Genomic DNA, 26,991 nt, shown 5'->3' on the forward strand with positions numbered 1-26,991 from the left:
GAGGACCTACAGTCGGTGAGGAGTTCTGGTTATTGCTATTGCCCATCAGCCAGAGTAACCCTGGCCTTGATGTCCGTGGTGTTTTGCCCCTGTAGAGTGGGACAATCCGCTTGAGCCTTGATGCTCAGGCAAAAACACTGCAGAGGGCCCTCTCTCCCTCTGTTGATTGCAGCATGAACAGAGTGCGATAAGGAGGACTTGGGGGGTGAATATTATTAATTTGATCGTTTGGCCTTGCTGCTCTAAAAAAGTAAATGAAAAATAAGGGTGCTTGGATCTTTCCAATCAGCTAACACAAACACCACCTAAGCCACCACCGAGCCCATCGCCCTGCCTGTCCCTCTGGGAAGGCACCCCGCTGCTGCGGTGTCCTCCTCGGCTCCCCAGGGGCTCACACCACGGCCTGTGCTTGTTTTCAGCCACCCCGTGCCCGCCGCTGCGGCCCCCCGAGCGAGGCAGCGTGCGCTGCCTGCCCGCTGCGGGTGCGCCCCCCGGCCAGTCCAGCTGCAACTTCAGCTGCGAAGAGGGATCCGTCCTGGTGGGGCCGGAGCTGGTGCAGTGCACGGCCTCGGGGGTGTGGACGGCCTCGCCCCCCGTGTGCAGAGGTGAGTCGCAGGCGGCGGGGCATGTACGATGTCCACTGCACCCAGTGCCGGCCCGGAGTACGGGGGACCCTGGCCGGCTACGGAGAAGCGGGCCCGTGGGGCCACAGCCTGACTGTCCTTCCATCTCCCCCGCAGCACGTGGCTGCAGCCAGGGGAAGGAACAGAGCGCTGGGCCCTAGAAAAGTAAGAGGCCGAGTTTACTAGAAGTATAACTTAAAAAAAAATCTTCCCTCCCCGCAAACTCACAGCCCTCAGGTAGGGTCAGAATGATCTCGTTCATAGATTTCACGTGAGCGGGGAACAGGTGGCATCCGCACCTGTAGGTAGACACCAGAAGGCCTCCTGGGACAGGGGTGCAAAGGGAGAGAGAAGAGAGGACATTGGAGTCTGTGATTTTTAAGAGGTTTGGGTCACCCTGCAGCCTGTTACTCTGCATCTGGACCAACAGCGTTAGGCTCTCCTAAGCCTCACAGCTTCCTACCCCTCCAGCCCTCCTTCGAGGTGCTTCTGTGCGGCTCTCCAGCTGTGGGCATGGCCCGTCCCCCTCCTCAGGCCTCTCTCTGTCCTTGGGCATTCTCTCCAGCTGGGCCATGTCAGCTCCGGGAGCCCCGGCAAAGGAACCGAGCACTGCGCTCACGCCCGGGCTGCCTCTTCACGTGGTTCCAGCTACAAATTCAAGTGGGACCTGGCTATCCAGAGAGGGGCTGGCACACACTTTGCGGCCCCGGCCCCGCCCAGCGGACCACACCCTTGCCAGCCTGGAGGGTAGGATGTTCCTCCGGCAGCCCCCATGCACCCAGGAGGGAGGCCCAGCACAGTGGGAGGATCGCCTCCTCCAGGCTCTGGCGCTGGGCAAGCTGCCCAGCCCCCGGGAGGCATGGCTTTCTCATCTGCGAAAGGAGCTGAGAATTGCAAGGGGCTCTGGTGAGGGTGAAGCATATAAAAGGCACGGAGTTAAATGGCATGCATAAAGCACCCCGCACAGAGCTGAGCCCCTCAGTCTCTGCCTCTTGTTCTCCCTCCCGCCCTGCCGGCATACACAAGGGGCAATGTCCTATGCTTGACAGGGAGTCAGAGCAGTGGCTGTTAGAACAAAAAAAAAAAAAAAAAAGGAGATTACTTGTCATAGCCCTTGAAGGTGGCCTGTGACAGAGGAAGAAGGGGCACTGCACTGAGAGACAGGCTGTGATGCAATGCCAGGCAGTGAACTAGCACCGCAGAGGCGAACTCTGTGCCAGCGCCCCCCCCACCCCCACCCGCCCCGATGACAAGGCAGGAAGGAAGAACAGGGCTGCAGGGAATTAAAGGCTGGCTGAGTGAATTCCTACGAGACCTCGGGTGCAAGCCAGCTCTGCTAGTGTCTAGATAGGAGGCTCCAGGGAAGTCGCTGAAACTTGCTGAACCTCCCTTTCCTGGTCCGTAACATGAGAGAGAAACCCTACAGCGTCTCTGGTTCTTACACGTGAAAACCAGATGTCTAAGCCCAGGGTGTAAGGGTGGTTCTTTCAGAAAAAAAAAAAAAAAAGACCAAACGGAAAACCAGGAACGGCCAGCCTAGAGATGAAATGCTTTATCAGGGACGAGCGAGAGGAAACCAGACTTATCAGAACTAAGGTCCTTTGGGACCTCGCTGTGCTCAGGAACTCACGTCGGGCTGCGCTCCCTTGGCAACCGAAGGCTGATGAGGATGACATCCTGTATTCCAGAGACAAAGCGCCTGGGGCGAGATAACCCAGCATCGGCAATCAGCTATGCTACTCCAGCTTTTTCCTAAAAGTCCAGCCTGTTCTACACCTACCCTTCCCTAAATAATGCCGGCACATGCTTCAAGAGCACCTTGGCTGCACCGGGCGCTGCAAGGCTCTGAGATACGATGGAGAGTGACGGACTCCAGGCCACAGGAGACTGTGCTCCAAGGGGCAGAATCACACTAGTGTGTGGGCAGAATCACACTAGTATATGAACAGGGCAGGAACAGGGGCCGTGGGAGCACAGGGGTGGGGGTGTGGTTCCTACCCCTGAGTTGGGATAGGCAGAGGAGGTTCTTAAAGAAAGTGAAGTCTAAGCCAAGATTAGATGGGGGCGGGGGGGCTCCACCGGCAGGCCCAGCCCCCCCGACCCCCAGCCACCACGAATGAGAATAAGTCTACCAGCACATGATCTGCTTGGGGAGGAAAGGTGGCCAATCTCCCAAAGGAGAAGGGCCAAGAGCCTTTTCCTCAACGGGCTTTTACTGGGTTCAGTTTGCACAGGAATATGGGTAAAGCCCATCAATCATTGTCAGGCAGTAAGGATCAAACGATAGATAACATACAAAGAACTCTGAGGGCTTATTCTGAATTAGGGTCCGTTAGCTAAAGGGCTACAAAACTTTGGGAAACAAACTCATTTCCTGCTCGGACCCTTATCAGAAAACTGAGAGCATTCTTAGTAAAGCAGGTTTCACAGGATCTTACATACTCTTTCTTAGGCCTGATCACCCAGGGGAACCTGCCCTTTCCAGCACAGGGCTGCACCACCCTCTGTCATTGTTTCAGGCTTAAGTCAGGCAGGGGAAATAAGGCAACCAGGAGATTAGGAGACTTCTCGCAGACAGAATGAGGACTTTGTCAAAGCTGAGGGGTGAAAATTCATCACCCCCTTTTGCTATAGCCCCCCAAGTCCTTCCCTGGGCCCCACCCCCATGATTGTGCCTGTCTTAGGTCGTCCCTCCCTTGAGGAATCTTACCCATCATTGGCTAAGTGATCATGCATTGGGGGCCAGGTAGGGTGAAGTAAAAGGGGCCGAGGCGGTGCCCCTGCCAGGGACATACGCTTTGTCTCCTTAGTGGCTTATGGTCCCAAGGTCACCCATTCAGCCTTAGCCATGGTGGGGTTACAGCTTCTGAAACCAGGCAGGGCGGTTCCCAACAACTGAAAGGGCAGGCGAGTGACCTAGGAAAAGGGTGGCATGGGGCGGTGTTCTGGGCAGTTTCCCTTTGGGAAAGCGGGTCTGGACATCCGGACCACGTGGATAGAAAGAGGCAGCCTCTCCCAGGGGCTCTCTGAGAAGGAACCAAGCCACCCATTACCCCGTCTCAGCCCATGACCTTCTCCTTTCAGCCGTTGCCTGCGAGCCCCTGGCAAGTCCCCCCAATGGAAGCGTGGCCTGCTCCCCATCCGCAGGACCATTCCAGTACAACGCCAGCTGCAGCTTCCGCTGTACGGACGGCTTCGTGCTGAGCGGAGCCGACACGGTTCGGTGTGCCGGCACGGGGCAGTGGACAGCGCCAGCCCCAGTCTGCCAAGGTACGATGGCATCAAAACATTCCTCTGTGCGACTCAGCCTGGTAAAGGCATCCGCGTCTGCATTTGCCAAGGTCATTCATTTATTCATCAGACACTCATGAAGAGCCTACTGTGTGCCAGGCCCTTTGTGCTGGGCACCAGGGAGGACACGGGGAGCAAAGCCTGTCCTAGGCACAGTGTGTTCATGACGCGTGTTGATTGACACGTAGGGGGTGGGTTGGCGCCAAGGAGGCAGGTAGGGAGGAAGGAGCGGGGCGAGAACAACAGCGTGGGACGGCGGGGGGGTAACGGACAAGGCCTTTAGTCCAGTCCTGTCACGTCCTGGCAACACGCTTTGGTCTCCTGGAGGCTCCGTGTCTTCTGTGACCCGGGAGAGCTTCCACCTGCCTTCCTTGCCTGCCCGCTAGTGCTTGTCCGTTAACGTGTGCAAATCCAGCTTAAAACCGTGATGAGCTTCACAAATGCTGGCGCAGGGACCTCTGGGAAACCCACGCGAGTCCCTGAGTCCAATTGAAAAATAAGGCAGCGGTTTGAAACCAGTGTCCTGAAACGGGGTTAGTGCACCCGCGTGCGCAGCACACCATCACGGTTAGACTGCGGACGCCGCCCAGGGCCCAGCAGCAGGTGAGCGGGTCAACAGCAGGTGGCACAAATGTGATGCAACAGCATTCTGCCTTAACATGGAAAAGATTCAGACACACGCCACAACATGAGTCAACTTCAAGAGCGTTAGGCTAAGGGAAACAAGCAAGTCACCGAAGGACAGATACCGCACGATTCCACTTATAGGAGGTACTTGGAGTCGTCAGGGTCATCGACAGAAGGCGGAAGGGTCATTGCCGGGGGCCGGGAAACAGTAGATGGGTAGTTACTGTGCGGTTGGTATGGCGAGCAGGTTAAGAGGACGGAAGGGTTCCGGAGCTGAATGGCAGCTATGGTGAGTGGGAACGCACTGCACACCACTGAACGGGTAGGTGGTGAAGGGTAAATTGCACCCCATGTGTATTTTACCACAGTGAAAGTTGGGGGAACAGAGGGGCGGCGGGGAAACAGACGACCGTGCGCCACGGAGGTGAGGCCGGTGAGAGCAGCCAGATGCTCAGCACACGCACCGTCTGAAAGACACAGACGCGAGAGCCCGCGGACACGCTTCGGAGGGCGGGCTCTTAAGGGCTCACGGGCGCCGCTCTTGTCTCCAGGCAGGCAGACCACCCAGGAGAGATGGCTGGATGCTCTCGTGGGCATCCACAGAGGTGGTCTCAAGAGCCCCCTTGACAATCCTCCCCGGTGTTTCTACTCTGACAGCCATGGTCTGCACCTGGTGCCCGGACTCAATGATACTCCTGCTGTCTGTCACCGCTGCTGCCACCGCTGCCATGGCTGCAGCCTCTGATCACGGTCCCAAGAGACAGGGTGTGCCAAGCACTTGAGTCTAACTCCCTGAGGGGGCTACAGTCCTCATTCCCAATGCAAAGATAAGGCTTAACACACCTAGAATCCGAGTGCTCTCTCCACGGATGACCATCTGTATTACACGACGGAGGAGGTGGTGGCGGTGTATGAGGTCATACAATTTACGTTCTGCCCCCTGACTTACCACCACACCGTAAGACGCTTTCCATAGCTTTTCAAGGTGAACAATGTCGTTTTCAGGGACCCTCAGCGTCCCTCTCAGGGACCCACCATCATTTATTTTCAGCCTCTGCTCAGTGGCACCAACATTTGTTCTCAATATTTTGCTCTTATAAATCATGTGGTAATTTTAAAAAATCAGTGAATTGATTTTTCCCGTATGCATGTTGATTATACTTAGCATAGATTCTTGGGTCCAATAGTATGATATTCTGAAATCATTCACACATATTGCCAAAATGTTGAACAATGGCTCAGCATTTTCCTCATAAAATCCTTCACGCGCCATTGTGATTAAATGCCACTCTTCTCATCCTCCAGGTTAAACGCCACAGATTCGGAATCCCTGTTCTTGGCACCCGATTGGGGGAAGGGGTGGGATCGGTGAGCGCTTGCATACCCCTGTGTCCTGCTCCCTCACTCCCTCCTATCTTCTCCCTCAGCTCTGCAGTGCCAGGGTCTGCGGGCTCCGGACAGGGCCTGGATGAGCTGCGCCCACCGCTTCGGTGCCTTTCAGTACCAGTCCACCTGCAGCTTCGCCTGTGAGGAAGGCTCAGCCCTGGTGGGCGCCAGCGAGCTACAGTGCCTGGCAACGGGGGCCTGGAGCGCGCGCCTTCCGGAGTGCCGAGGTGAGCCGCATTCTCCCCAGCTTCTGGGAAATGAATTTTGGGCTGTATTTAAAAGGCTCTGTTTTTTTGTTTTTTTGTTTTTTTATAAAGGGAACTCTTTTTTTAAAGATTTTATTTATTTATTTTTAGAGAGGGAAGGGAGGGAGAAAGAGAGAGAGAGAGAGGAACATCAATGTGCAGTCGCTGGGGGTCATGGCCTGCAACCCAGGCATGTGCCCTGACTGGGAGTCGAACCTGCGACACTTTGGTTCTCAGCCCGCGCTCATTCCACTGAGCTACACCAGCCAGAGCTAAAGGCTCTGTTTTAGAGGTGGGGACTGTGTAGCACCCAGAGAGCTGAGATGGACTGAAAACTGGATGCGCCCTTTTATCCCTAACCCAGTGATTCGGACCATAGATGCCCCCAGGGGCTGGGCAGGCAGTGCAAGGGGCAGGATGCTGGGCAGTGGGCGAAGGGAGTGGGCCCCGCCAACCAACCACTCGCTTGGCTAAAACTAGTGCCTGGAAGGAAGGCCAGGGAACAAAAGTAGCCCAAGGAGGGCCGTCCCAAGGCTGACCTTCACCCCTAGGAAGTCTCGTGGTGGAATGGGGAGGGGCAAAACTTACAGGTGCCTGGCTGCGAACATCCTCCAAATCTGGCGTAAGTTTGCAGAAATACACTTAGGGTAAAGTGAGGAGACAAAGAAGAGGAAAAATTTAATCCAGAAATGCAAGGTTATAAAATGTTAAGACTTTAAAAAGTGCGTATCCAGCATAAGCATGTCCGTCTGTATTGTACTCGATAAAAAACAAAGCCGACGTGTTCTGTCCATGTCGTACGCGACACAGCTGGTTGTGATCACCTGTGTTGGGGAACGGAAGGACAGGTGTATGTGTTTATCATCCCCTAACGTGCCCAAGTTTTAGTTGTATTTAGGGCACACGCTGCTTTTTAAAAAAGCAATATTTACATCTACAAAAGCTACAGATAAGAAAATAGAGAAAATAAAAATCCCCTAAAAATATGGCCACCTGAAAATAGACACTCTTGGCATTCTCATGAATTCCTCCGATACTTTCCCTACCCACTGTCCCCTCCAAGCCGTCGGCGTTGTCCTGATGCTCACACAACTTTACAAAAATTAAGCTGAACAAGAAGATCACTAGACGGGTCTGCACTGTCGGCCTTTCCCTTCACTTTGCACGAGCTCTCAACAGCTGAGCGAGCGCAGGCAGATCATGTTTTTAATGGAGAGGAAACCACTTGCGCTTCAGGTCACACACCAGCACGCACACACACACACACACACTCACTCTCTCTCTCTCTCTCTACCGTTAAGCGGGGGCAACGGCAAACAAGTGGAAGAACGAATGAGTGAATGAATGAGTGAACGGACCCAGCAGCACCGGATGGCCTTCCCCACCCCACCCCCAGGCACGGGGAGCCCGCCAGCCGCTGGAGCTGGGGCGGGTGCCTATCCCCAGCTGGGTCTGGGGGGGCCAGGGTGAGGCGTGTGACCTTGCCTCTCACCTCTCCTGGCCACCATGCAGCCTGGCCATGTCACCAGGTCCCCACAGCTTTGGGGAGGAACTGGGAAGAACCCTGGAGAGGGTTCCGCAGTGATCAGAAGTCCTCCGGGCCGCCCTGGGCCTCGCGGGGCCGATTACCATTCATTGCCCCACACTGTCCTGCGTGGGGGCGTTTCACTGCCAGGAGGCTGGCACACACTGCGGCTTCCTGTGACCTGCTAGTTCCCTTCTGCTTTTGGTTCTTTGTTTACTCCGACTGAACTTTCTCCTCTTGTTGCTGGGTGAGCACCCAGCACAATACCCACATGTGGGCTGGGCAGGAAGGTACCCGGAGGCTTGCAATCTACTAGCTGTTGTAACACTTCTGAGACGGTGTTACCAATTTCCCTTTTCAGTGCCCCTCCCACCCCTGTGTGCCCCCCCAGCTGTCGGGAGGCAAGGCCACCACAGAGCTGGAGATGGACTCCCCCTTTGTCCTTGCAGATTATAGGCCGCTGACCTTTCTCCTCTCCTCCTCACCCCCCCCCCACACCTCCCCACCCAACACACACACATGCCCTGAATGCACAGACTTTTCAAGAGGCAGGGAAAATGAGGTCTTTGGGCAAGCTGATCAGATTGGGGAGGATGTAGTTAAACAGGGGAAGTGATGAAGGGAAGAGAAAGGTACAGAAAATGTTCTCGAAACCTAGTTCGAGCCAGTGGTTGAAGCACGGTCTCAGATTCAGCCACACACGGCTCGCTCGGGTCAGACAGGGAAGAAGAAACACCCTAAACCGTGTGTTTCTTGGTCTTCATTTTTTGCCATCGGCATGTCACCGGCTATGAGCATTGGCACGCGGTATCTTCACTTTGGGTCCCTGGGGAAACCCTGGGCCTATGGAATGCTATTCTCCACATTGCAAAGGTAAAGATATCAAGGCTCAGAGAGGTTAAGTGACTTGCCAAAAGTCACAGAGCATGGTCTCCAACCCAAGCCAATCCCCTGGTACCTCAAGCTCTACGTGCATAAACTGTGACAAAAAAAGTGAAATCTAATTTAACCTTTTTTCACAAGTAAACAGGTAGGGTCATTTGAGACTGGTCACTGCAGGATGAGGCCCGTGGGGAGACATTGGCAGATGGCCATTTACATTAATGTCCGCTTTACGTCCACGATTTTTACATCCCAGTTTAATATGCGATGTAAATTGTCTCTTATTTTTATACAACTGACTGCGTTTCCCATTTCGTAGATGGGGCAACTGAGGCTGGAGTGTGTGCTGTCCAGACGCGGTGCTGGCGAGTGACGGGGGCAGGGCCTTCCTGCCCCTGGGGCGGGGCGAGGACAGTTGGAAGGAGAGGAAAGCACTTTACTCCACTTTCCAATCTCCGGGCGCTTGCCAGTGTTTTCTGGCAAGGTCAGAGGTCCGTTTCTGCAAAAAGTGCTAAGGAAGCAGCCACTTCCAGCCCCAACACGGGCCACTGGAGCGAGCTGCACCGCTGTCTTCACAGACAAAGCACCGGGGCGTGGGTCAGCCGGCAGCCGCTGCTGCGTTCCAGGGCCTGTGACGGGAGATGCAGCCCTTTCTGGCCGAACGCTGCCCGTGTGTGTTGGGGCGCACACACACACACACACACACACACACACCTGTCGGACTCCTGGGTTCTAAAACAGCCTCTTCTCTCCTCCTCTGCCACGCCCCTTTAGCTGTTACCTGCACACCGCTGCCAAGCCCAAAGAATGGGACGGTGACCTGTGACCAGCCTCTGGGACATTCCACTTACAAGTCCACTTGTCACTTCACCTGTGATGAGGGATTCTCTCTCACGGGACTACAAAGACTGGACTGCACTGCATCTGGACACTGGACAGGCTTCCCACCGACGTGTGAAGGTAGGATCAGTGGCCTGTGTGCTCTTAGGGCTTCTCAGGCAACGCTATAGAACGGGGTTCGTGGAAAACTGTCTTGAGCTAAAGGACACGCACTCTCCCCCAGGCATGGCGGTCTAGGCCCAAAGGAGGTCCCCTCCCCCGCCTCTCTGTCCTTACGCTAGTAAGTTCAGCTGACAACTGCACAGCTTTTTAAAGAGTTCTCAGGTCTCGGTGGCATTGATGGTTACCACGGTTCGGAAATAACGGGGGCGGGCAGTATCAGCTCCGTTTTAGAGACGAGGAGACAGGGTCAGAGAGGGCGAGCAGCCGGTCACCACTCAGGCGTGGGAGAACGCTGAGGCGCAGCCACCGCACGGGGCCTCTCCTTCCCTGCAAAGGCTTTGTCTACCGCAGGCGCCACTGGCTCACTCCTGCGCTCGCCTCTCCCCAGCACAGCCCGGCGCCCGAGCCCCTGGAGGGTCTCGGTCTGACTCCTCTGTGCTTCTCCCCTCCCTCCATGCCCATGAGGGTGCAGACTCCGTGAGGGCAGGAGCTGCACCCTCTGCATCCTCCTGTCCACCGCAGCAACCAGACAGAGAAGGTGGCTGGGTGACAAATATCTGTCCAATCGGAGCTTATCATTTACTGGTAAGAGGGACTCCAGCACAAGCCCTACGGACGGTGACATTAGTGAAGTCGTCAAAAGTGGGGGCTGGAACCCCCCCTCAGTCTTTGGTCTCCCCCAAACATCTGGGGGACACAGCACCTAGTATATAGTGTACTCTAAAACGGGAATTTACTGAATTGACTAACCACAGGTCATGTTTACCTTCGGAAGGTACCATTGTACCAATCTATGGTTCAGTGTACTCACTGATAATGAGACCAGCAGTGACCTTCAACGCCTGTGTAGTAAGCACTGGCTATTTCACATGCATGACCACATGCAACCCACGCAAGAATACCATGGTTCTTCTTATCCCCATCTTAAAGATGAAGAAACTGAGGCCTTGAGAGAATAAATAGCAGGCGAAGGACACGCAGCTAGGGGGCATGGCGCCAGCCTCCCAAGCCAGGGTTAGTCCGCCCATCGATAGAGCTGGTGTCCTCACCACTACCCTACACTGCCACCCAGTGGTGGGGTTTCTGCACCCTGGGGCAGTTGCTTATACATGTATCCTTTTTCACGCCCCAGGCTGCAGTTGTGACTGCTGAAATGAACTTTGGAAACAGCGGTGCCTGGTGACCAGATGAGGGAATATGTTGATAGGAATGTGTCATTAGCATTATATGAAATACAGCTAAGATACGGTTTATTCTTCCTTGTGGAACGAGCATAGATTGCTCTCCGAAGACCACCGTCATTCTCCCTCCAAGTCCTGTGCCATTTTAGAAAGTCTCGTCACACCCTCAGGGGGCATTGTTCCTGATTCAGAAAGGAGAGGAGGGGACCACCTGATTGACCTCTGGGTGGTCAAGGGTGCTGCAGGTTAAAGGACATAAAATGCTGCCACCTGCTGTCAGAAGGACACGCTACAAGCTGCCGGGTGACAGGTCATTGCCATTCACTTACTTCTCACTCATTTATTTATTCCATCAACGTTGATCTTGAACTCTGTTTTCCTATGTTCTGTTTTAAGGCCAAACAATAAAAAAACCAACCTGTGAGAACTATCTCACTGAAGTTTTAAATCATATACGCAGCCAACATGGTTGTTGTATCTGGAACCTCTGAAGCCCCTGCACCCCACCACACCCCTTCCCGCCCCCCCTTTCTCCACAGGAAGAGGCTCCAGCCTCCCACCCTGTGGGCGGAGCCCTGCCCCGCATCTGGCATCAGCCCTGGCCCTGGGCACCGCTCCAGCCAACCGGGGCACTCGGCATTGTCATCTGTGTCTGAGCCTGACCTTGAGCTCTCTCTGGCCTTTATACCTGTGTTTCTTCCTCCTTCTCCAAATCTGTTCCAGAGATCTTCACAAACAGTTCTTCCTCTCCCGTTTGCTGGAGTCCAGGAGCGTGCAGCCCTCCGGCACAGGCCCAGAGCCCCGGTTTTCGCGTGGTGTTCGCCGCATCCTAGGGTGCACCAGAGGGACTCGGGGGCCACCGAGTGGGCAGAGGCAGAGTGACCAGGGAAGCAATGAGTCCCCTCAGACAGGAGAGCCTGCTTCCTTACACGATTCAAAGCTAAATTCTTAAAGCTATTGAGAGGCCTTGGGTGGAACAAAGATAATTTTTCCATGAGAGGGTCCAGAGTCCTTCACAGATACGGGAGGGTGTATCTGTAACCTCGGCAGGAAGAGACTTACAAAGTCAAGACCAAAGCCACATCCCCAGGTAGACCGAATACTGCAGTCATCCCCCGTACACCATGGGCCGCTTGTAAGACGGTAACTCCTCTTGCTCTGTTCAAACCGGGTAAGAAACACTCGTTAGAAGGCTCAGTACCGTGCGCTCAGAAACTTACTAGCTCCCTTGGCAAATAATTCTGGAGCCCCTGCTCTGTGCCAGCCCTGGTCCCTGGGGTACAGTACGGAGACGAGCTGGTGGGGACCCTGCTCTCGGCACCTGGCACCATGCATTTTCTTGGGCTTAAATACAAAATCCTGGCGGATTCTGACAGAGTCATCTGCAGGTGTTCACAGGTGATTTAACCTCTGTGACCGACACCAATAAATATACTGAGTAAATGCCTGGTAAGAGGGACTGATCGGCCAGACACGGATTTATCAGCTGCTGGACAACCTGAGGGCATTAAACTGAAATTCGGTGTGTCGCTGTGGCTAGTGCAGCGGACTCACACAGTGACAACACACAGTTCTCCAGTGAAGGGCCTGTCACCGCAAAACAAGTGAGCGGGGTCATAAAAGTCAAATGTATCGTTTTTCCATGCAGTAGCACATAGGACTTCAAGAGGTGTTTGTTTGTTTGTTTGTTTGTTTGTTTAAGAAAGCTAAGCAAGATGGGCCTTACATGAGCAAGCCATTTTTTTTCAGAATAGCCTTGAATGTGGAGAAAGAATAGTCATTCAGTTTGCCAATAACCCAGTATTTGTTGCTAAATAATAACCTTCTGTGAGAGAATTTAATGAGGAGAAAGACATAATGCTGAGAGAAATACGTAACTGCAACAATTCACAAAAGCAATTTTTGAGCCCTGGCCGGTGTGACTAAGTTGGGTGGGTGTCGTCCCACACCCAAAGGTCATGGGTTCAATTCCCGGTCAGGGCGTGGATTCATTTCCCATTGCAGACGGCCACCAGTCAATGCTTCTCTCTCACATGAGTGTTTCTCTCTCTCTCTTAAAAAAATTAATAAAAAATGTCCTCAGGTGAGGCTTAAAAACAAAACCAATTTTTGTGGTAAATGATTAGTGAGTTAAAATTTCAGGTCTTCATACACTTGGCAAATGGCTACGCGCTTGAAACCCTGCCCTGTGAATTGCGGGGCATGCGAGGGCTTATGGCTCCTGGGTTTCGGGAGCTCTGTGTCTCGTGGAAGTGGGAAGAAAGGACACGTGACGTGCATTCGAACCAAAAGCCGATGTGCTCGGAGGGGACCTCAGGCTGCGGTGGTCAGCCGGACCCCGGAGGACTGGTGGGGTGCTAGCCTGCGGAGGCAGAAAGGCATGGGGGGCGGGGTCAGCCGGGAACCAGAGCCCACAGCGCACGAGGCCGGTTCCGGGAACCCCCAGGGGCTGGCTGATGGAGCTCCAGCAGGAGGGTCCGAGCTCCCCTGGAGCTGCGGCGGAAAGAAGTCGCCTGGGCCCCGAGGCCCCGAGGGGAGGAAACCGCTTGGGACAGATGGTCCCGGGGTTTCAGATGTGTGGGACTTGCAGGGACAGCAGGCTATCTGAGAGGAAGGCCCCTCGGCAGGAGGGAAATCCTGGACTGCATCCGTGCAGACGGGATCGGGGGAGCCGAGGGAGGCTCTGCGGCCTCTGGAGGAGAAGCCGTGCAGGGAGGAGAAGAGACTGAGTTCTCGGGCTCACTGCCCCGATCCTGGACTTCGTCATCGTTGTGGCTTCCACCCACACCCCTCTCTGTGAGCCCCCCACCCCCTCCGCCTGCCCCGTGTGGTAGATGCCCTGTCCTCTCCGTCCTGGTCCTGGGATGCCTGCCGCTTAGCAAAACACGCTCGATAACTGTGTGTCCAGTGCCTGAAAGGGCGGCCTGGTGCACAACAAAGCTTCCGAATGCACTGGGAGATTTTGACATTCTTGCTTTGCTTCTCCAGCCATCAGGTGCCCAGAACTACTCGCCCCAGAGCGGGGCAGGCTGAATTGTTCCGACACGCGCGGGGAATTCAACGTGGGCTCCACCTGCCGCTTCTCCTGCCACGAGGGCTTTCGGCTGGAGGGGTCTGACAGCGTCACATGCGCAGCGTCTGGGAGATGGACGGCAGCCCCGCCGACCTGCGAAGGTAACACCCTAAGACACGCTCACTGGGGCGGCCCTCCCGGCAGCTCCTCCCTCCGAGGTCGCAAACCCTGACAGAGCTCTCGCCCTGCAACAGGGACGCCTCGTATTATGATTTCTATGAAACCACCACTTCTTGTTCTGAAATAGGGTCTAGGGAACCCAGGTTTCAGATCTAGAAACGCATAAGGGGTGGCGGGACCTTTTTATGTTTGCGAATAAGAGGTGCACTGATTCTGAAGCAGAGATTTTTTTTCGTGATTTCGGCCTCTCTCTCAAAGAGCTGTATCGGGTGGATGGACTGGTCTCCATCGCCTCATTGCGGAGAGAGAGCACAGGGGCGGAGTCACTGACCCGGCTCCTACGATCAAGAGATGGGGGTGCGGAGCCCATCTTTCTCCCGCGTGTCGTGCCTATGGCGGAGCCAGTGGTGTCACTCACGAGTCACATCTCATGCTGACCTTTGGCCAGAGGACACCACCCCCTCCCAACAAGGCAGGGGTGGATGGGCAACTGGCCCACGCCCATTTGGCTTCCTACGAAATTTCCTGTATCTCCACACCAACTCTCCTGCTTTCTTTCTTTTTTTTTTTTTAAACATCGGTGACCTCACTCTTCCAGTTTCTTGTTCTAGCCTGGAGAACTCTCTCCAAGGACACTGGCAAACGCTTTCCCGTACCTCGTTTCCCATACCTGCGATGAGCAGTTTTCCTCAACTGCCTTAAGGAGCTATGGCTAGAGCTTCCTTCCGTATGAAGGAGGGGACGCCGCTGTTCCAGGACAGCCGGAGGCTATCGCAGCCTCTGCACATGGAGATGTTTTCTCACGGCAGGGGCAGCGGTGGCTCCCACGCCAGCAGTGCGATGCCCGGCCCTCGTCACTCCGGAGCAGGGCACCGTGTCCTGCAGACACCGCCTGGCAGCCTTCGGGCCGGACACCACCTGTTCCTTCGGATGCCAAGCCGGGTTCACACTCAGGGGAGAGAGGGAGCTCCGATGCAGGCCGTCAGGACGGTGGACAGCAGCGGTGCCAGCCTGCACAGGTACCGGGAGCTGGGCAGGCGGTTCTGATGCCGACTTCCAGCCGGCACTTAGCTAGGCACCGCGCCTGCCGGCTGAAATCCCATCCAGCCCCAGCGACCACTTCCCGTGTCAGCTCCTCCACGAAGCCCACCCCAGGCCCAGTTAGAACTCACCTGTGGCAAGCACATCACTTCCCGCCTTCCTGTCGTCACAAGCTAACGCCCTGGTACTCACGGACCCAAGGGAGGGAACATTTGTAAATGTTCAAAAGTGTGTCAGGACAATAAGCATGCTACACTTAAACCGGGTCCATGAATGACAACATACAAGCTGCAGTTCCCCTAATTATGTGACAGGGTGAACATGCCATGTTTGCATGATGCGAACCTAAACAAAAAGACACACCATGCACGGCACCTCCCAGAGGGCTGTCACCCCACGCACGAAGCACTATGTCACCCCGTCTTTCTGCTCCCCACACAACACACGCAGCACAGTGTCTTGTAAATGTCCCTACATCTCACTGTCCATTTGAGTTGCATTTAATCTCTTGAGCTTTAGCTTCCTACCCACAAATTAGGGTGCATACCTTGAAGTTCCCAGAAAAAAAAATAGTTTCAAGAGGGTGGTGGTCTCTACCTCTTTCAAACTTCCCGAGTCCAGTGGTGCTCGAATGCTTACTAAATATTTTAACAATATTTAATAACAGGTGTGGACATGCCAGCTAATTGCCAACTGTAATAATAACAACATTTAGGACAATAGCGCTTTTGAGAAGCAAAACAATAGCATTGTTTTTGTAGGCAAGGTCGATCGATCTGTTAGCAGGCGTGTGTTGGGTGCTGCTCTGTGCCCACCCGGTTCTTGGGTCTCCGTGGCAACCCTGGTGCCTGTGCGATGTCGGGGGCGCCAGCCTGCGTGCCGGAGGGCCTCCTCCCCTCTCCGACCTTGCGCAGTCCGCCTCATCTGCTGCAGAGCCCGCCAGGATGCAGATGGAACCAGTCGCTCTCAGCTTCATTGTGTGCACGTTTGTTTTTCCTGCATTCGCCTTTCCCCCCTTTTTCTGCAGCTGTCAAGTGCCCTGAGCTGCCCGTTGTGGACCCGCTGCTGATGAACTGCTCGGACCCTTGGGGACAGTTCAGCTATGGGTCAGCCTGCACCTTCCACTGTCCAGAGGGACAACCGCTCGCTGGCTCGGCGAGGACAGCGTGCCTACACACAGGCCAGTGGTCCACGGCCGTGCCCACCTGCCAAGGTACGGCGGTGCTGCGGTGCAGGGAGCCACGCCGCCATGGAAAAGAGCAAAATCAGTGTTTCTTCTCTGTGTCTCTGTGGGTCTCACTTTCTGTCACTGGGTTTTCCCTGCACTTAATGAATGTTTCGCAATGAATCAACGAGGCAAGAAATTGCCTTATACAGAGCAGAAGGGACTAAAATCAATGACCCTGTGCAGACAATTGCCACCCCTTCTTCACAGCTGAGATTTATGAAATGAGTCCTCTCATTTCTTCATAATCTGGGAGGGGGGGGAGAATACACCTTGAAGTTTCAAACTGGTCTCCACTGTCTACGGCCTTGCCACCCTGAACCACCCGATCTCGTCTCAAATTGTTTCAAACTGAAGGTTATTTTTATGCAGGTTCCTAATTCGTCTCAGGAGAACCTTATCATGTACCTCTAAAACCTGAAAATACCACAGACCTTCCTTAATTAAGCTCCATCTGTTTGTAAGGTTTATTTTATCCGTCCATCCTTTTTTTTCAATTTTTTTCTCTACAGTTTATCATGATTAATTTTCGTTCTATAGCTGTATTTTTTGATTACAACAAAAGCTACTCACAGTTTATTTTATTTGCCCAAAACTCTATTCCTTGTGTCTACCATTTAATCATTTAATTCCTTTTATCACATCCTTACCCTGACTCCTTTGAAAATTGCATTTGAGCCCTGGCTGGCATAGCTCAGTGGATTGAGCACGGGCTTCGAACCAAAGCATCGCAGGTTCGATTCCCAGTCAGAGCACATGCCTGGGTTGCAGGCCACGACCCCCAGCAACCGCACATTGATGTTTCTCTCTGTCTCTTTCTCCCTCCCTTCCCTCTCTAAAAATAAGTAAATAAAATCTTTAAAAAAATTTTAAAAAAACAAAAAAGAAAATTGCATTTGATATTTAAGTGTTAGGGATAAAAGGTGGTTTATGACTTCCAAAGTGACCCTACTGGATCGCACCTCTTAGCATTCATGGGAACGCTTCTGGGAGGGTGGCCTTTTGCACAGTACACACTAAGTCTTGCACACGCGTGTGTTTGCTTTGCAGCGGGGCCTCTGACTGTCCAGGAAGCTCTGACTTACTTCGGGGGCGCAGTGGCCTCTGCCACGGGCTTGGCGATCGGTGGGACCCTCCTGGCTCTGCTAAGAAGGCGCTGCAGGCAGAAAGGTAACTAGGAAAGAGTCTTCTCCTTTCCTCCTTCTTTCACGTGACAGGCAGGGGGTGGGGGGTGGGGCCGAGAAAGCACACCCTCAGCCGTTCACGGTTGAAGACATTTGCATTAGAAGAAAACAAGGCCTAGAGAAGTGACCTTGAGAGCTGGCTGCCTGGGGGAATCCCCTTTTCAGAAATGAAGAACTTCTAATGAAATACAGATGCTCACACAGGGGACCTGAGAAGGAGCTCAGAAATCTGAATTTTCCGGCATTCCGCCCCTCCAAAGGCACACCGGCATCGGGGCCTCTGGTCCAGGGGAGGTCAGTCACAGCAAAGCGAGTTAATAAAACAGCGTCCTGCTTCTCTCCTCCTCCGCTCTCCTCCCTGTTCCTTCACGCCCTGGTCATCCCTGATCTACTGTGTTCGGTAGCGGGACCCAGACCGATGGTCCCTGGTGACCCACCGGGGAGACACCCCAGGGAAACCCGTGCCGCTCCTGAAGGTAGCACTGTGCCAGGACAGGCCTGCAACCTGAGTGTTACTGGAACACGGAACAGAGGGGTCCCAACTGTAACCGGAAAAGACACCGGCGTTAGGGCTGCCTGTCACTACCAAATCCAATAAGCAATGACAGTGATTGAATCTTTTATAGGCGCTTTATTCAGATGGCTGGTGATCCGAGAAGATGGCTGGTTCATACCCTAACAAACCATCTTACTCTTTCTTTCCCAGCCAGATCTTTTATAAGGGGGTTGGGGGAGGGCAAACAAGGTGTCAGCGAAAGCCTTTGAAATTCAACAGTTGCTTCCAAGGGGGGAAGGGTAGTCGCTTGCTTCTTCCTGGTGCAGACCTCTCCAGGAGGTCAGCTGCTTATTCTCAGGCACCAGGATGGGCCTGATCTGTAGTTACTGAAACAAAAACTTAACATACACATTACTTGCTAGATTTATGACTATTTATCTTAAGCTAAATTTTCCCAAGTCTTAAGCCCCTATCACAACCAGACTGATCATTCAGAAAGGCTCTTTTAAAGCTCAGCTTGGAAAAGTAAAGAAGGATTTTGCCACGGGGTGGGGGGGAGAGGGGGCAGTAAAAACGAGTTCCAGCAGAGGGGACGAGGCGGGAGAGACTGAACAGGGCGAACCCGTCATCGTCATCGGGGAAGGGCCGTGTTCGGCAGTCTGCTGCCCCCGAGTCGTGGGGGAGGTGAGACTCGGAGCTGGAGGTCGGAAGCGCCGCTGCCCTGCTCACGCCTGGGTGGGAGAAGCTGAGAGGGGGTGTGTGCACGTGGAAACCCGTGGAGTTAGTGCAGGGCCTGAGCAGGGAAGGGACCGGAAGGGACCGAAAGGGACGAAGACCCTCCAAGGGAAACCGTGTTCATCAGACTCCTCTGCAGAAACCAGCTCTGGCCTGGGCATGCGCGAAGGGAACCATTTCTCCAGGGTCAGAACGGCCTTTGTCTGTCTGCCTCCGAGGCTCCGCCCGTCCCTGAGTTCAGAAACTTCCTTTGACCAGCCAGCGAGGCTCCTCACCCTCCCTCCCGGAAGGGGAGCGACCAGGGGTGTTGGAGGAGTCCGAACGCTCCGCCCCTGGTGGCCACCGGCAGTGGCTCTGTCCAAAGCACCTGCCATGGTTCTCCCGGAGCTGAGGAGTTCCCCCTCCTAGTCTCAACTACTCCCACGCTCCCTCGGGCCACACGGCTGTCACCGTGTGGGGGCTCACTGTCCAAAGGTCCCCCACGGACTCCCCGGTGCGTGGGCGGGGGGACCGTAGGCACAGAGCAACACCGTGTGAAAACCAGAGACCCTCACCGGTCCCTCTGCGCTGCCTCCGGGCTTGCACAGGCAAACCCAGCAGGCGGCCGGCCAGAGCTGTTCTCCATACCCGCGTGGGGACCGAACTCCCCCTGCCTTTCCCCCAAGTTCTTCCTCAGGTTTGGAGACATTTCCAGGGATCCCTCTGAACTAAGGAGAGGGACCCGCAGCCACGCAATCCCCAATAATCTTTATTAAAAAATAGATTTATTTGTGAGGATTTTCCCTTGCCCTCTCCCCATTTGATTTTAAATTTCCTAGGATCCTGTGGTCAAAGAATAGGACGATGCGTCCTACTGTATTCTCTTGCAAGTTCAGAACGCACGTTCATTTTCACATTCAAGGCTCAACAGTGCTCTGGACTAAACATACTAGTTCACCTTCATTTGACCTAACATTTTAAAACTAACTAATGAGATGCTTCAACCGACAGGCCTGCTACGGAGACTTGGGTTCCCACGGTCAGAGTTCACAGTCAGGGTTAACACAGGAGGCTCCTGATCACATGTGTCACCAGGGCAGGGGAGACTGTCACTGCCACAGTGACAAGGTGGGCTCGTTCATGTAATTAACTTGCCCACCGACGGCTGAGGGAGTGCGACACAGGACGAGCGAGAGGGGACCCACCGCGAGTGCCAAGGAGACGGGTTCTGAGAGCCAGTGATCTCAACAACCACCCACAAACACTCAAGGGGCTGAAGGCAGGCAGGCCGCAGACGCGGGAGGGGAGGCCGTCCCTGACGGGGACGAGGGGAGGAGGAGAGGGCCCTGGAGCTACGTGGGCAAATGCTTGGTTTAGCCTGGAACGGGCAGGTCCTGCCGCTCGGGGAGAGACGGCTCCCGCCCCGCCCCTTCTAACAAGTCCGTCTGAAAACCTGTCTGCCACCAGCTCTCCCCAACAACTCCCACCTTCACCTTGACCAGATGACCTTTCCCCCTCACCTTGTTTCCTCCTTTGAAACCAATCATCTGTGTCCTCCTGCTTATTTCAGATGATGGGAAAAGCCCGTTGAACCCTCACAGGTAAGAAGGAAATGTTTTATGCCTGAGTTAAATGTTCTAGTCTGACTTTCTATTTCACCGTAACATGTCAGGATGATTGTACACAACACTCCCTCCTCGTGGCAAAACTTTTGAATTCTGAATCAAAGCACACAGATCATATACCCTAAGTAGGCAAGCCTTTCAAAACCCACCGGCGCCAGAACTACAGTATGAGGGAGGAACAGTAGGCGTAACTGCCAGGGCCGGGGCGCTGGCTCCCCGGCGGGTGCCGCGAGGTCACCGAGGCGCGTGCCTTCGGGTGGGATTGCTGGGGAGGCTCCGCCTCAGAGGACAGCAGACAGGAAGACCATAGGAGTGGCTCCAAAGGCTTCAGAGGTGTTGCCAGCCTGATTTTTTAAAAAGATTTTATGTATTTATTTTTTTAGAGAGGAAAGGGAGGGGGAGAGAGAGAGAGAAACATCAATGTGCGGTTGCTGGGGGTCATGGCCTGCAACCCAGGCATGTGCCCTGACTGGGAATCAAACCTGCGACACTTTGGTTCGCAGCCTGCACTCAATCCACTGAGCTACGCCAGCCAGGGTCCCAGCCTGATTTTTAAAATGACAAACAATTGGTAAAAAGTTGGAAAACCGGTTAAAATCTTCCCTCAAGTCACGTGGCAGATGCATGTGAGAAGATATCAAAAACAAACAAAAAAACAACCCAAATGGTACTGTTTCTACATAAAGCAGTGACGTTCCAGGCTCAGAGGTTCTCACCCACATGAATACCGAGTACCTAGTCCGAAGGTGGGTGGGGTGTAGGACAGTCCTTTTGCCTCCTGTGCGTATCAGGACATCCAGGGTCCTGGTCCCTGCCCCGAAGTGTCAACAGATCTCTTGATCATCGTGAAAACCAAAAAACGCCTTGAGGGGGCGCTACCCGCACCCTTTGAACACACTGCCAGGCGGTTCGGAATCGAGGCTGGGCATCTGGGAAGGATTTCCTCTCACCGTAAGAACCCGCAGCCCCGCGGGGGCATAGCAGGCACTCCGCGCCCACGGCGTCAACAACACATTCACCCGGGGACGGAGTGCAATGCCCACTTCCCAGAGAGATTAAGTGGGGTCTAGAACATTCCCTTGGCATTTCTCCTTCCCCCTCGAGAGCAGAATCCCCGGGGTGGGCGGTAATAACCCGCGGCCTGGAGAAGCCAGGGGCCGGACCGCGGCCGGGGGCTAAGCACCGTACGGCCGGTCACCGTTGTGTTTCTGCTCTGCAGCCAACTGGGCACCTACGGAGTCTTCTCGAACGCTGCGTTCGACCCGGCCCCTTAAGGTAAGTCCCCGGTGACGACATTTTTAAAGGGAGCAGAACGGTAGGGGGGAGGGGAAGCCTTGAAGCTTGACTTTTCTTTATATGATCACGAGTTAAATTTCACGCATGTATTAAGGTGTCAGGCCGTGAAGGAGACTGTGTTGGCACAGGGGACAGGTAGGGCAGCGCAGCGACAGCAGAAAGTGGGTCCGTGTGAGGGTTTCCGTCGCCCCCAGCGTAGCCCCGGTCTAGCGAGGCCTCACTCATGTCAGGATGCACGGCGCACCCTTTCATGGCCCCTGGGTGGTGTGGACACGGAGGCTTCATAGCCAGCCGTCTTGACCGCTGGGGACATTTTACAAACTTTTGGGGAGCCAGTGCCCTGTGTCGGCCTGCCGGGCGAACGGAAACGACCCGGCCCGGCCCCTTCTCGCTCCCAGACGGCTCGGCGGGTGGTGGGCAGCTGGGCTTCCCACGGAACGTGGCCTGGGTGGCAGAAAATCTGGAATCCACAAAGATTACATGGGGCCTCGGGGGACAGAGACGATGAGAGCTCTCTTTCTCTCTTTCGTTTATTTTTTTTTAAGGAAACGGAATGACTTTCATTTATCTTGGTTCGTTTTCAAGTACATGTCCTTCTGCGGGTCCCTCGGCCTCAGAAGACTCCTGTCGTCGAAAAACCGCCAGGCTTCCTGCGAGACTTGACAAACCGGAGCGTGTTTGCTGCGGTTTTCTGCAAATGTTTGTGCACGAAGGACATGGCATTTCCCTGAGATTAGCTCTGCACCAGGGCAGAGGGCCTGCGCCACGAGCCCACCCTTCCGGCCCCACCTCCCCGCCTCCTCCAGCGCAAGCCTCCACGCAGGCGGGCAGCGGGCGGGCAGCGGGCGGGCCGCGGTCTGTGACGGGCTTCGCCCCGGCTGTCACCCGGAATACGAATTAGCCAACGACTAGAGCATCTGAGTCACCAGAAGACCGCCCTGGGGAGACGTGAAAGGGCGCCTGTATTTTGGGGGTGGAGGGAGGCACCCTGTACTTCTTCGGAAGGCCGGAAGGGTGTCTCTGGCCGGGGAACTGTCCGTGGGCCCCCAGGGTCGCTGGTGCGGCTGTTGGGGATGTCCCTCAGCCCTCTGCTGCTGAGGCGTCCAGGGACGCTGCAGAAGGCGGAGGATGAAGACGGGAAGGCGCAGGCCACTGTAGCTGGTCCCCCCACTGTCACTCTCTCCCCCAAAGACCAATACTCAAATGTGTCATGAACAGGCTTCCTGCCCCCCCCAAATGCCATGCTCTATCATTTGGTGTTTTGTCCAATAAGGTCTGTGTCCATCGCTTTGTTTACATCCATATAACTCAGAACTACCACTGTCCCCTCTACTGTCTGACCCGTCGGTCGGTGGGTCAGAGTATGTACCGTACCGCCTCCCCGCAAGGGGCAGGCCAGAGGCGCGCCGCGGGTCTTCATCACCTGCACGTCCTACAGGGAGGCACGGGTGTGTTGCGCACATCCTGCAGGTCACATTCTCAATAAACAGGTTGTTGAAAGTCGCACGGTGGTCATCGGGAGCCAATCAGATATCGAGAGGCCCACAAGGCAGCTCTCTGGTCTCTGTGACACGTGAGGCCGGGGACATGTCATGCAGATGGGAGATGACACACAGGCAACTGTGCAAATAAAAATGGCGGAACAGTCTAAGTCAAGGGCACAGACTTTGGTAGTAGGCATGGGACGGAGGGACGCCGTGCTCTGGTGTACTGTCGCCGGCATCTCCGACTGCCGGTCGCTAGGGTGGGGCTCGCCATAGGACAGTGGTTCTCCGCCCTGTCTCCGGAGTCTGAGTCACATTTTGCCAAAGCTCCCCGGGAGCCTGATATCGATCGCAGCACAGAGGAGTGTCCTGCTCCTGAATAGCGTATGGTCTCGCTGGGGAGATGACAGACACCCGCCCAAAGCACGAAAGGGTAATCACCACCACCTGTGATTTGGACAGTGTTGTAGGAGCCACGAGAGGGAAACGTCCACCTGGGCCCAGAATCAGGAGACGGTAGAACTCTGAGTGGGCGTCAAAGACTGGGCAGAACGGGCGCTCCGAGTGGGGAGAGTCATGTCAGCGAAGGGGCAAAGGCCGAAGGTGGCGTGTCGGGGGCGAAGCTGCTGAGGAGCCTGGCATCCTCGGGACCTCACACAAGGCGCCGGTGACAATCCATCCACGGGGACAAACCTTAAGACAGAGGCTTAGGGGGCACATAGGTTCAGGGAACCTGCGACAAGTCGTCCTGACGCTGCAGACAGCACAGTTCTCTGCCCCTCTGCCAGCAGCAAAACAAGGGCTCAAGGCAGTGGAAACAGGTGGTCTGAGACACAGAAGGGACCTGGCAGAGGCAGGAACAATACCATCCATGCCCTGGCTGGCGTAGCTCAGTGGATTGAGTGGGGGCTGCAAACCAAAGCATCACAGGTTCGATTCCCAGTCAGGGCACGTGCTTGGGTTGCAGGCCACGGCCCCCAGCAACCGCACATTGATGTCTGTCTGTCTGTCTGTCTCTCTCCCTCCCTCCCTCCCTCCCTTCCCTCTCTAAAAAATAAATAAATAAAATCTTTTAAAAAATACGATCCTAGTAACGAGCACGTGCTCAGTGCTTTCCAGCCGCCAGGAATTACGCGTTCTGCCGTATTTTCTTACCCGCCACCTACAACCCTATCGGGGAAGCTGCTGTTGTCATCCCTGCAGTGTAGACCGCGAACCTGAGCTCCGAAGAGGCTGAGGGGCGTGTCCAAGAGGACGCGCACAGCTAGCGAGGGGGCCTGGGGCCTGGCGTGCTGCCTCTCTCCGCCATACTCGGAAGCCCCCGCCCTGGGGCTGCCTTGCTGGCCTGGAGGCAGGACCTTGTCAGGGCAGAGCTGGGTGCAGGCGGATGTCAGTGGTGTGGCCCTGGCCTCCGGCTCGTCCCCTGGCTTCCCCACCACCTGGGGACACAGGTCTGTGCCGGGCAACAGTGCGCAAAGGCCCTTTCCTGAGAGCAGCGGAGTGCTGTGGTTCAGGGTGTGGGTCGCACGGCATGCATGCGGAGTTCCGGAGGGTGAGGCGAGTGTGAACTTTGCCCCTGGCGGTTTTTAAGGGGGGCGGGGTGAGGGGCTGCCGCTCTGTGGCCCAGCATCTGCAAGCGCAAGGATACAGCTTTGCCCCTGGCGTGCGAATCCCTGGGTATAGCCCCACCTGCTGGAGCCTCTGAGCCCCGCCCTTTCTTCACCTGGAGTAAAACAGTCACCAAACCGGGTGCCCTCCCTGTTACCTCTGGTCACCGGGGGCAGTGACCTAGCCGCATCCCCCCTCCCCCCGCCCCTTGCCTGGAAAGGCCCCGGGAGGCGGGGACAGACGGAGGCTGCCGCTGCGGAGCCTGCCGGGGAAGCTGCAGGGGAGGACACTGCCACCCACAGCCTCCGGGAGCTCAGTGCAGCGCGCACACGCGGCGACTCGGTGGCGCAGGAGACCTCTGTCCGGGCCCTGGGGGTAGCCGAGGGCAGGAGCAGAAAAGGAGCCATGTCCCCAGGCTGCCCACGCCTCTGGGTCCTGGTGGTCCTGGGCTCTAGCTGGGCGGGCGGGGGGCGCACGGGGGCTGAGGCCGCGCGGCTAAGGGAGTTCTATGTGGCGGCTCAGGGCATCCGCTGGAACTACCACCCTGAGCCGGCGGAGCACAGGTAAGGCGGGCGCGGTGTCCCGGGCGGCTCCTCCGGGGAGAGGGAGCTGTTTCCTTAGACGGCATTCCCTTCGCTCGTCCTGCCTCCAGGGACACAGCCTGTCCCTCTGAGGATATAGAGACCACGCAGTTCGATTGGCTGGATGCTGCTTTCAAGAGTTTGCTGATCCACAGTCTTGTTAGTACGATTGATTGTTGGTTTAGGATATTGATTGACTCAAAACCACCAGGCGCCCACCCCCTCGGCAGCCTCCTGCAGCCTCCTGTGGTAGCATTTGAGAAGTCTGGTGTTTGCATGGAACTTCTAGTCATATATTGTCTACTCCATTCTCTGCACAGCTTCATCTTCTAAACGCGAGGACGGGCATTCACCCTGTACTTCGCTGTGAGCAGATTACTATTATTATCCCATAGCCATTGCCCTCATTTTGTTGTTTCTTGTTATTCACTGTCAAAGCATTGCCGGTCCGGGAAAACGCAACATTTCTATTCTTGCGCCCTTTTCCACTTCATCTGACCCTTCGTTGTTCTCCCTCAATCGCTCCCTGGTGTGTCTGCCCTGAGGCTTGGGGCGGCCACTCCAAGGGTAGAGGTTTAAATAACAAAAGTCTATCTTTGAGTCGCAGACATTTTTTCCTAATTGAAAGGCTAAAAATAAGGCTTCCCGGAAATGAGACAAATTACAGGACCCACTCAATATTTCCAGCTGGTTATATTTTTATTTGTTTTCATGGTAAGCCTCTTGGTGTGACTCAAATTTTTTTTAAACTAAACATCACACTCTGAATGATTGCGAAAGCTGTGTTCCTCTTTTACAATTACAAAGCGGTCTACCAAGAGATATCGTAACATTTTTAGAGTCTTTTAGGTATAACCTTAACCCTTTAAGAATTTTCTGTGTAAGGGTGATTTTGGAGGGCCGTGCATATATCCCTTGGTCTTGTAATAATAAGAAATCCCTCTTTAAAAAAAAAATTACCCTTCAGTATTGCGCTTCAAGGTGACATTCCAGGCCACCCCCGCAGTCCGGGAACTGCCATGAACTGCAGCCCCAGGGGAGAGAGAGCCCGCCCAGCACCCATCTCCCCTGCTCCCGGGCGGGACGCTGCCTGGGTGGCTGGCTGCTGCCTGGGTGGCTGGCCTGCCAGCGGCCGCGGAGCTCAGGCTGGGAGGTTTGGTCTTCCGCCCCTGGTCGGTGCCAACACTAAGCAGGCACAGACCCGGAGGCAGAGCCACACTGGGCGACAGCCTGAGTCACATGGTGAGCCAGAGGGAGCCGTCGCCGGGCACCCTGCCCTCTCATGCCTCGGCCGTGTCTCCAGAATTCTGGGACGAGTCACTCCTCTGGTATCAATTATCGAGTCAAGACCGTAGACTGCTAACCCAGACCAAGTCTCCATATGTTTGAGCCTCGAATCATGTCGTTTCTTCTCTAGCGCTTTCGTGTGAAAAAGTCTAACCTGTACATCTGGCTGCTTGAACTACGAACTTGTTCTGAATGGTCCTCCCCCAGGAGCCCTGCACCCTCGGAGACACAAAGGACAGGGAGGGGAGGTTATCCGGGCACCGCCCCTGCCAACACCCGCCCACTCCCCCGCCCCCGCACTGGCTTCACCATGAATCCAATCGTTTCTCTTTTGCGCATCTTGGCTCTACCATTCACCGGCGGCTTCTCCTTGGTCAAGTTACTTAAGCTTTTCAAGAGTTCGGTTTTTTTCACTCATTTGTGTGTCCCCAGAATGAGTCCCAGGGATGTCACTCCGTGAGCCACATCCAGCTTCTCCAGCGGAAACAGGGCCCA

The 26,991-nt window shown here is 55.0% G+C and overlaps 2 protein-coding genes across 2 annotated transcripts in view; both read left to right on the forward strand.

Annotated features, from left to right (window-relative positions):
- The window catches only part of LOC114512149 (selectin P), a 35,871-nt gene extending 14,224 nt beyond the window's left edge, over window positions 1-21,647 (forward strand). The window contains exons 6-15 of the mRNA XM_036015313.1: window positions 420-605; window positions 3,708-3,893; window positions 5,969-6,154; window positions 9,354-9,539; window positions 13,751-13,936; window positions 14,765-14,974; window positions 16,024-16,209; window positions 17,272-17,391; window positions 20,186-20,216; window positions 21,460-21,647. Coding sequence (XP_035871206.1) covers window positions 420-605; window positions 3,708-3,893; window positions 5,969-6,154; window positions 9,354-9,539; window positions 13,751-13,936; window positions 14,765-14,974; window positions 16,024-16,209; window positions 17,272-17,391; window positions 20,186-20,216; window positions 21,460-21,514 — 1,532 coding nt within the window. The 3' untranslated portion in view covers window positions 21,515-21,647. The remainder of the gene's footprint in view (window positions 1-419; window positions 606-3,707; window positions 3,894-5,968; window positions 6,155-9,353; window positions 9,540-13,750; window positions 13,937-14,764; window positions 14,975-16,023; window positions 16,210-17,271; window positions 17,392-20,185; window positions 20,217-21,459) is intronic.
- A 3,261-nt stretch (window positions 21,648-24,908) lies between these two features.
- F5 (coagulation factor V) overlaps window positions 24,909-26,991 on the forward strand; it is a 52,939-nt gene continuing 50,856 nt past the window's right edge. The window contains exon 1 of the mRNA XM_036015960.1: window positions 24,909-25,191. Within this exon, the coding sequence (XP_035871853.1) occupies window positions 25,034-25,191 (158 nt within the window). The 5' untranslated portion in view covers window positions 24,909-25,033. The remainder of the gene's footprint in view (window positions 25,192-26,991) is intronic.

Source organism: Phyllostomus discolor, chromosome 14, assembly GCF_004126475.2.
Source record: "Phyllostomus discolor isolate MPI-MPIP mPhyDis1 chromosome 14, mPhyDis1.pri.v3, whole genome shotgun sequence".
Lineage (NCBI taxonomy): Eukaryota > Metazoa > Chordata > Mammalia > Chiroptera > Phyllostomidae > Phyllostomus > Phyllostomus discolor.